Source organism: Nematolebias whitei, chromosome 12, assembly GCF_014905685.2.
Source record: "Nematolebias whitei isolate Nwh7 chromosome 12, NemWhi1, whole genome shotgun sequence".
Classification (NCBI taxonomy): domain Eukaryota; kingdom Metazoa; phylum Chordata; class Actinopteri; order Cyprinodontiformes; family Rivulidae; genus Nematolebias; species Nematolebias whitei.
This window is the reverse complement of record NC_056509.1, coordinates 24,122,313-24,132,423: the sequence shown is the minus strand read 5'-3', so window position 1 is coordinate 24,132,423 and position 10,111 is coordinate 24,122,313. Positions and strand designations below refer to the sequence as shown.

General features: G+C 40.0%; 1 protein-coding gene across 1 annotated transcript in view; it reads left to right on the top strand.

Moving 5' to 3' along the window:
* The window catches only part of LOC119418463 (kelch-like protein 29), a 405,803-nt gene that overhangs the window by 178,743 nt on the left and 216,949 nt on the right, over window positions 1–10,111 (top strand). Inside the window, exon 4 of the mRNA XM_037685752.1 lies at window positions 5,120–5,267. Coding sequence (XP_037541680.1) covers window positions 5,120–5,267 — 148 coding nt within the window. The remainder of the gene's footprint in view (window positions 1–5,119; window positions 5,268–10,111) is intronic.

Genomic DNA, 10,111 nt, shown 5'->3' with positions numbered 1-10,111 from the left:
TATATATATATATATATATATATATATGTGTATATATATATATATATACACATGAGTTTTAAACCCTTCCCACACACTTGCAATTTTCTAAAAGATGTTTCTAAACTAAACGCTCTAAAAAAAGCACATAATCTCATGATTGCAGCTCTCTGCCTCCTCTGCTCTTTGCCACCTGCAAGCATTCTTGGCCACGCCCACTCCTCCGCTCTGCACGGAGAACAGTTGATCAGCTGCAGCAGGAAGTTTATCCAGCAGTATGGGCTGCACAAATGTGAAGCAGGTGCTAAACAATTTAAAATAATTTATTTTAAATAAAAATTCCATGCCGATGGTGCGACTCATCCATCAATCAGCTAATTGTGTGTCATGTCTACTCTTATTTTGAAAAAAACTACGATAGACCAAGTCCGCGATAAACTAACCACGAAGTAGCGAAGGACTATTTACTTATTTTTTCTTCATAGTTTCTTTAAATTTGAAATATTCAATTTATTGGTTTGTTGTGAATAAAAAATGTTTTTTTTTTTTTATGAAACTTTCAAAAAAGGAAAATGTTTTATCACGCCTCACGTAATTTTAGATTGACAGTTTTTCTCATGCATCACAACACAAATATAACTATCAGAGAAAATTTATGACAGAAATTTAAAAAAGTTGCTTTCCATCAAAGAACACTGAACTTCTGGTGAACATTTCTTTTTTTTTTTCTCTCTCTCTAAATTGCCACACTTTCAGTGTTCAGTTCATATGCATGGAGGTTGCACAGAACACACACCCTCCCCAGTCAGCATGACAGCAAACACAGAATGGCTTGGCTCGACTCGAAAAATTATTTATCTGGCTCGCCTCCTCCTCTCCTGCATGGTTTTTGTCGGCAGAGGAAACCATCTGCTGCCCGGTGATAATGGGTGGCCAGGGAGAGGAGGATGGGGACTGAAAATGGGGGAAAAGGAAATAAAATTGAGAGAAAATGGCAGCTACTGTCCCAGAACCTACAGCACCTTCCTGGCTGCCTGCAAGCAAGTCTGCCATCTTAATAAAAAACCTTTGCCTGATATCTCCTGGCTGGATGTATTTTTACCATGTGTGTATGTGTGTGTGCTCACAATCCTGCATTTCCAGTGTGTATTTTCCTGTGTCTCTATTCCCTCTCTAACCTTGATCATTTCCAAGTCAGGATTGTTCCCGAGCCAAGCTGATATGCTGTCAGTGTGATGGCGTCGACTGAAACCCTTTCTTCCCCATTCTCTCTTTTACATGGAGCATCAGATCCTTTACAGATGGACTGCCTTTCATCATAGTACATCTTTTTCCAGAATAAAAAATAGGTGCAAGTATAAAAACGGGGATCGAGGACATCTTTGTGTGCTTTGAGTTAATGAGAAGTTTCCCGCTCGGACATGAAAGTAAAAGCGCATGAGTGAAATATGTAAAGGAGTCAATGGACAGAGGAGTAAAATCCATTTAATAAAACAAATACGAGGCTGGAGAAACAACTCCTCACTCAGAAATGGTCTCCTCGGGTCTTGAGGGCTGTCGGATGCAATTGTGTGCTTTGGGCATTCTCTGAGTGAACCATTTCTGGGGTTTTTCTCTTGTATTTAGTTGACAGGTTGAGCTGAACAAAAAAACCTGACAGTCTGTCTCCACCTAAACCCAGCGTCATGCTCCTTCTCCATCACTCTGTTTTCAGCTTTGCCTTGACATGTTTCCTTTAGCTGCTGCTTTTTCCCCCTTCTTCTTTTGCCCCCAGCACTTACAAACTGTCAGATAACTTTGAGTATAGATATATCAAGTAAGTGACACTCATTGAACTTGTCTGCTTTTATGAATTTGTTCATTAGACAGCAGATGTTGCACTGCATCAATACCATGTAATATCTTTAAGTGCTGAAGGCCCCTGTAAAGCTCTGATAAATCTGTCTTCAAGCTGGGAGGGAATTTTTATTTTTTTTATTTTTTTCTCCCCTAGAAACAGGATCGACACGATGTGTGAGGCTGCATGGTAATTTGCTGCAAACCAAATTGTTCGGTCGGCAGTTTTGCCGCTGTGAGGGCGGTCTGGCAGGCTTTGCCGACGCAGCTGTTGGAATGCGTGATGGAGTGCTCGATGATGCGGACGCCGGGTCGAGGTGCAGTGGTAGCGGGGTAATAGAATTGAGGGATGGAGGGATCAGGCGAGAGGATGCAGGCAAGGCCCGGTGACCAGGTCTTTCTTATTAACTCAGGGGGCTAGCTGGGGCGAGCAGGGGAATAAGGCTTGGATCTGCCCTCTCCCTGCCCGGTTGTTAGACTCAAGCATCCAACCTTCAGGTGGTGAGAGACGAATAGTGCTCAGGGGTTCAGTGGTGAAAGACCCTGTGTTTTCATCAACCCGCTCTGGTCTGATAACATTTATTACTCTCCTACAGAAGTAAAAACGGTAAAAAAAAAAACGTGGGCAAGAAAGGAAACATGGTATTGTGACAATGTAATGGATTCGAACACCTTTTTCTTTTTACATTTTTCATTCTTCTCATCTTGGCTCAAGCCAGTATGACATTTGATGTTGTAACTTTGAGCACAAATTATCTTTTTTTTCCCTCTTCAGGGGTCTCCACAGCGAGTCATCCTCCTCCATCTCACTCTGTCCTCACTCCAACTACCTCCATGTCCTCTCTAACTGCATCCATATATCTCCTCTGTCTTTTTCCTGGCAGCTGCATTTCTAACGTTCTTTTACCAGTATACCCACTGTCCCTCCTCTGGACATGTCCAAACCATCTCAGTCTGGTCTCTCGAACTTTATCTCCCATTTGTTCAACCTGGGCTATACCTCTGATGATCTCATTCCTAATCTTATCCAGCCTTGTCACTCCTATGGAGAACATTAACATCTTAATTTCTGCCACTTCCACTTCTTTCTCCTGTCTTTGTGTCCATGTCTCTGTCTCCAGACCATACCACATGGCTGGTCTCACCACTGTCTTGTAAACATTTTCTTTGACCTTTGCTGCCAGGCTTTTGTCGCAAATCACTCCTGAAACTTTTCTCCATCCTACCTGGACTATTTTTCACCTCTTTACCACACCCCATTTTCCTGGACAGTCGACCCCAAGTACTTGAAGTCCTGCACCTTTGTGACCTCTTTGAACCAAAATATCCATTGCATATTAGTGCAGTAATAAAGCATAGATTTAAACATATACCACTTAATCTATTTTCAGAGTTCCTAATCTGCAGTACAAGACCAATGGTGGCATTTAGGATCTCTTTAATGGTGCTAAAAAAGGGGTTTCAGCTATTTAGGTGTATCACTTATACAAGTTAATTAACAAGCTAAAAGACTATGAGGTCATGTTGATCCACTGCTTATTTGACTCCTGATTCATGTTGAGGCAAAGTATTAAACTACCGTATTTTCTGCCGTATATGTTGCACCGCCCTATAAGTCACATCAGTCCAAATGTGTCTAATAAAGTGGAAAAATCCATAAATACGTTGCTTTGTCGTGTATGTCACATCAATTATGCATCAATGCTGACGCGTCGCATTTGTTGCACGTCACCGCTGACAACCTGGAAATGTGGGCCCGTGTTGTGCCAAAAATCGATTGGCTGCCAATTGGCGGTTGTGGTAGCATGCACGTGAGGACTTTAACAAGAATTTAACAAGATTAACACTTAAAAACAATTATTTGTTTGCTCGACATTATAGTAAAGATGTGTCCAGTTCAACTTTTCCTTAATAAATGCAATTTGACAGCCAAATCAGCTGCATTTCAAATGCCGATAAACGGAAACATGAACACACAGAGGGCGACTTGCTGTCCATTTTGTCGAAATTTAACAAGATAACCACCTAAAAACAATTATTTGTTAGCTCAACTTTATAGTAAAGTTGTGTCTCAGTTGAACTTTTACTTAATAAATGCACTTTAATGGTCAAATAAGCTGCATTTTGCCTGGGCTTTGCAGTGAAATGAAGCTGATTTGGCGTTTGTTCCAGGCAGACGATGGTGTCAGACTATGGCAAGCCGATTGTGTCGATTGTGTCTAATGGCCGTTTTTAACCTGATGATTACATGATACAGCGACATGCCATACTGCTCGACTGCCATCTAGCCGGTGAAAATGGTAGTGTTCAATAATTTCAGTCCGAATGAATGAAAACAGTCATATCTCAGCCAAAATCTAGTTAATATGGGAAATAAACATAAATGTGCCGCTTTGGCGTATAAGTCGCAGGGCATGTAAATTATGCAAAAACCCTCAACTTATACAGCGAAAAATTCGGTAAGCAAAGTAAAAGCTAAACTAATTCTGTGTTTTTAAACATAGCGCTCACGTCATTTTAAAAAGTTGATGGCCCCATGAGTCCACTCCCTGCTCCTGTCAAAAGTTGTTCATTACTACAGACCAGCCAAGAGTTGGTTAGCTGCTCTGTTTTTGGTGCCAGAACCAGAGTGGTTGAAACAGAAGGAGCTGGTGCTGAGTGGGTTTTGGCTCTGAATTACTACTGGAACCACAGCAACACGTACAGCAAATGGAGCGCTACTCTGCAGTACATACAACTGGAGGAAACCCCGCACTATTTTTGCCATCAGGGGAATAAACCGCAGGATTAAAAGGACAGATAATGTTGTGCTTTTAAAACCATGGTGTATGGCAAAACTGTAAGCAGATCCTGTCTTATCTATACAAAAGTCTAAATTCACCTTGTCTCATCTGGGCTCAGATATGTCTCTAGTTATCAGAATTAGGATGTACAAATTGTCTGGGGGAAATAATAATGGTGATGCATTCTAGTCTGTGTTTATTAACAGAATGAAATATTGCTTTAAGTTGAGACTCTTGAGGAGATGAACTGGACTTTTTCCTCTTGTCCCCATTATATATAGGCTGTAATCATCACTCACTTAAAGCTAATTATACACCACACTCCATCACCACATATCACTTTTCGTCCTTAAATAACTTCTCGTATAGCTGCAATTTAGTAAAAAAAAAAAAAATGAGCCAAACCTTAAAAAAATCTATTTAAATCACATTTCTTGTTTAAATTTCTTTCCATATTTCTTGAGATATAGTTCTACTCTTCCACTAATCAGCAGGGTTGCTTGTGGCTTTCTGTGCTGCAGGTTTCTGGCTTGTCTCCAGGAGACAACCAGACCCCGGGACTGCTGTTGGCTCCGGGAGTCAGGTGGGGACAGACGCCCATCAACCAGCTCACACCCTGGGATACAGATGAGCCCCCTGCTAAGCAACACAGAGACGGAGAACCCACAGGTGATGAATCACACACACCCACACACGCATGCACACAAACAGACAGGCCCTTTTACACATCTTCTGCTTCTACATCATCAGTATGCACGGATGTAGCAGATGTATGCATCCATGTGCTGCACACCACACGGTTCAGGCCAGCTACACTAACACCTAATGCTAATGAGGTATCTTCACTGCTTTGCCCTACATAAAATACACGCTTACCTCCCAGTTATGCATACTTTAGAATATAATCATGCAAAATATACAGTCATAAATAACATTTTTACATAAACCGCCCTAACCATGCAAATAATTACAGAATTATAGGCCGAGCATTTATTGAAGGAATTTAATGTAATTTTTACGTCAGAGTTTTAAATTAAATCATCTTATGATAACAAATGATGCTGTTATAGCTATTACAGTTAACCTTTAAATATTATATACAATCACAGATCTATTTTCAAGCATTACAGCTTGAAATACAGATATGTATTGAAGGTGACTTTAAGCTAATACCACATCAAATTTTAGCTCAGTAACTTTACAAATGACTGAGTTATGGCAATTTTTTTGTTGATTAATGTTGTGTAAGTTGCTTTGAAGTGAGTCAACTCCAAACATTAATGAGTTGTAGATGGACGTTCAATGACTACTTTGTGAGAATTTTATTAAAATGTAGCCAATGATTCATGAAATATTTTAGGGTTAATGCCAATGTTTGAAGTGAAAGTTTTAAGCAAAGATCCTATGCAATGTGTAACCCTCAATGTTTATGTTGGAGTGTGTACTCTGCTACTACCACACCAAGTTCTAGTTTAATATCTGTAAAATTGACTGAGTTATGGTGATTTTGTGTTTCTTAATACAAGTTAATTATAGGGGCTGTCTTGATCTGAGTTGACTCCAAAAGTTAAGTCAGTTATAGATTTTATTCCAGTGATCACTTTTTGAAATTGTCATTAAAATCTGCACACTGGTTCATGAAATATTTTGTTAACTGACAGAGCATTGTCTCTGCCATAGTTAATGGCAAAGTTTTAGAAAAGCTCTTATGCAGTTAGTGCTTCAAGTATAATTTGAGAATGACTCTCAACTACTACCACACCAAATTACAGCTCAACGTCTGCAGAATGGACCGAGTTATGACCATTTCTTAGCTGTAGCGTCCATCTTGAATTGGGTTGACTCCAGATGTGTGGATGTGCATCAAATGATTATCATCTCAGATGTTTATTGAAATCCATTTAGTGCTTTATCAGATTTGTTGCTAACAGAAAGACAAACGGACAGAACTATTATCTCCCTCCTTTTGTTTTTTGTGACAGGCAATTAAACTGTTTCGTGTCGGGGGGGAACACAACTGTCTTTTTGCTTCGTGGTCATTTTTGCTAATGTCATTAACTGATTTAGTCTCCGTTAAAGCTGCAAGGGAAAAAAAATCCTCCACATGATCTGCTCCAAGTTTAATTTAGATGTCGACCTGACTCTTTTCATGCCTTTGTAAAACCCGTTCAGAGCGGTTGTGCCACTGCTGTGCACAGACCTGACACTACCGACTTAAGCCAATATTGAAGTTTTTTTTTTTTTTCACTTGCACTGTAATGAACTCTCACAGAATGGCTTTGCCCTGAAGCTGTTAATTTTCTTCCTTTTTGCTCTGCCGGCCTGTGCTGCCTCCTCTTCACAAATGTGTCTCATTTAAGGAGAATACTGGCACCGAGCTGAAATGCTGGCACAATAAATCTCCATCACCGACGGCTGTTAATCAAAACGTGGTGCTAAAACACGAGTTTCAGCCGCTGCACACACCTTGTTTAAAAGTAGAATTTGAATATCGCACATGGAAACAGGTTATTGGAATAATTAATAAACAGTGTGAGTTACTCCAGAAACACTTCCTTAGCAGAATCCGCTCAAGGTGCTATTAGGACGCCAGGACGGTGTGGCAATGAATGAGATTGGCTCTGTGGCGAGCCCAGCTCCTCTCCAGCACAGCAGCCCCCACACCCACGGTACAGTGAGATGTCACCCACCCAGCACACTGTCACATATGACACTCAAATCCAAGCATAGTGTTGCATAGTGATTTGTGCTATTCCAAACTGTGACTGGCGTTTGCAGCAAAGCCAGCTCCTCTCCACACTTCACTGAACTGATTTTTTTATTTTTTATTTTTTGCCAGAAAGTTCCCTGCCAACTGTGCCAGAATTAATCAACGGTTTCTTTTATAAGAAACTTACTTTTGTGGTTTTTTTTGTTTTGTTTTCAATACAACGGGAAAGTAAAACAGAAAAAACTTGTGGCTTTCACAAATAAGTTTTTTTTTTTAGTTTTTTTTTTTTACTTGAGTTTCTTTGTTAGTTTAACATATGGAATCTGGAGGGAAAATGTGAAGGTTTTATACTAAAGAACAGGACAACGGTCTAAGAGACTGTTTTAATTAATGCAGTTACTTTATGTCATTCAGCTTGGTAAGAAAGGCTTGTAAAGGGGTTCATTGTTTTAGTTTCTACTAAAATTTGATATAATTTATTGACTAAAGCGTGCAAAGCAAACACATCAGATTCTAATATACAGCATTGCTGCTGATTGTATAGAGGTATACAAATACAGATACAGATATTTTTTATTGTCATTCGCACCACATGTGGTGGAACGAAATTATGCACACAGGGTCCCAGTTACATCCAACAATAAAATGTAAAAGAAAAACAGTAATAAGATCCAAGACATGAACTAAGAAAAACATCAGCTAAAAATAAGCTAAGCACTAATAGCATAAAAACCAATAAAAAAAATACACTGAACAGCTGTACAAACATGAGTCTGTGTGAGCAGATGAGCATGAATGAACACAGCAGCATGAAACAGATCAGCAGCATGAAACAAATCAGCAGCAACATGATGTGATTTTTCACGGTGATTATTCTGGTTAGAGATTCATGAGTCTAACAGCCTCAGGGTAAAAGCTGTTCCTCAGTCTAGTGGTTCTACATTTAATGCTCCTTAACCTCCTTCCTGAGTGGAGCAGGGCAAAAAGTGTGTGTGCTGGGTGTGTGGGGTCCTTCATGATGCAGTGGCTCTTCCTGCATCTAGAGGTGTAGACAGACTTCTGTGCTTCCTTCACCACTCTCTGCAATACAGGTCTCTCTTGAAAATGAGTCCTTATGACTCAGTGAGACTAACCTGTATAAATAAAGGTTGAATGAATGTACTGTATGTGTTGTGGATTACTCTCAGCTACTATAGCATCAAATTGTAGCTCGGTATATGGTAAACTGACTGAAGAAAAGACATTTTTGTACTTGCTATGATTGAATGAATTTAAATTGGATACTTTTAATACTTGGTGGCAAACAAACGAAACAAAGACCTTGCCCAAATTTGTTAGCATTCACAATATATGATGGTAATGCAGTGCTTCCCCTAGTTTACTTGCCTTTGCAGGGCACTCATATCTTCTGTGATATTTGTCAATGGGAGTGGGGGATGGATACGGAGACACATCTGTTTTGCACGCGTTTATGTACCAACAGTTTTGGGAGAGGCGGTGTAGACGGCTCAGCGTGAGGGGAAACGGCAGGCTGTAGCTTTTCAGTAGCTAGCGCGTCTGTATTGCACACCACAAGCGCCAGCAGTTGTTGAGTGGAGGGAGGGGGTGCTTGGTAGGCAGGGCGCTCGGTTCTTTTAACAGGGTGGGGCTACTACTACACCAAGGTCAGTACTGTGTCTGTAAAACTGACTGGGTTGTAGCCATTTTTGTTTTTTGTCCCTCGTCACAAGCGTAAAAGGGGTATTTGGAAATACTGTCAGTCAGTCTGTTTGTTCATTTGCTCCATTAGCTCGCCATGATCCATCATTCTTCTCCACCTCGCACAGTCAACAACAAAAACACACAACAACCTCTTTTTTTTATGCATTTTAACACCTATCCACTTGAATATCTTTTCACCAAAAACTTCAAGGTTTACTTTCAATCCTTGTTTATTTCCAGTCAAGAAAGACACTCAAACCTTCACTATTCAAATCCTTAGGTGGAAATTGACATTTGGTGCACTGCTTGCTTATGTTTCATTGTTGGTTGCTGCCGTCATGACTCATGCGTACCTCAAAACTTAGCTGTAGATGTTTATCCAATGATTACTTTGTGCTTGTTCATTAAAGTGTCTAGTAGTTCTTAAGATATTTGGTTAACAGGCAGGCACACAAACATGGAAAGGTTGATTAGAATTATTTATTTTGAAGGAAACAAACCGAATTGTTAGTGCCAATTAACTCAATAAATTGCGACTTATGAAAGGAAATACCCTGACTTCATTTGGTTGTGTCTTTGTGTCTTTATATCACTTCCTTTCTATCAGACTCTTTCTATATTAAAATACCAGCAGGGTTAAAACTATAAATAATTTGGACTTCTTTTTTTCGTCTCTTTGCTTGCTGTGATTTAGCCTTTGGCCCTTTAGCAGAGTGCTTGGCTATTTTTGGAGCTAGGACCCTGGCGGGCAGAGTCTGAGATGAAGGAGTAGGAGTGAGTGAAAGGGGGAGGCAGCATCCAGGTCCATTCCAGCGAGCACACCCTCAACAATTTTTGCCTTAGGGTACCAAACTGATTGGCTCACAGTGTCTGGGTAAACAGACTCCTGCACCAGCAATGCCAAATTCTGCATCCAGCAAAAATGTATGCACATAATCATGATCATACTTTGGATGTGCAATGGTATAAATCTTCTAATCTTATCCTGATGTCACCTATGTTTGCATATTGGAACAATCTTTATATATACCTATGTTTATATATTTATATATATATATTCTGATAGAAAGGAAGTGATATAAAGACACAAAGACACAACCAA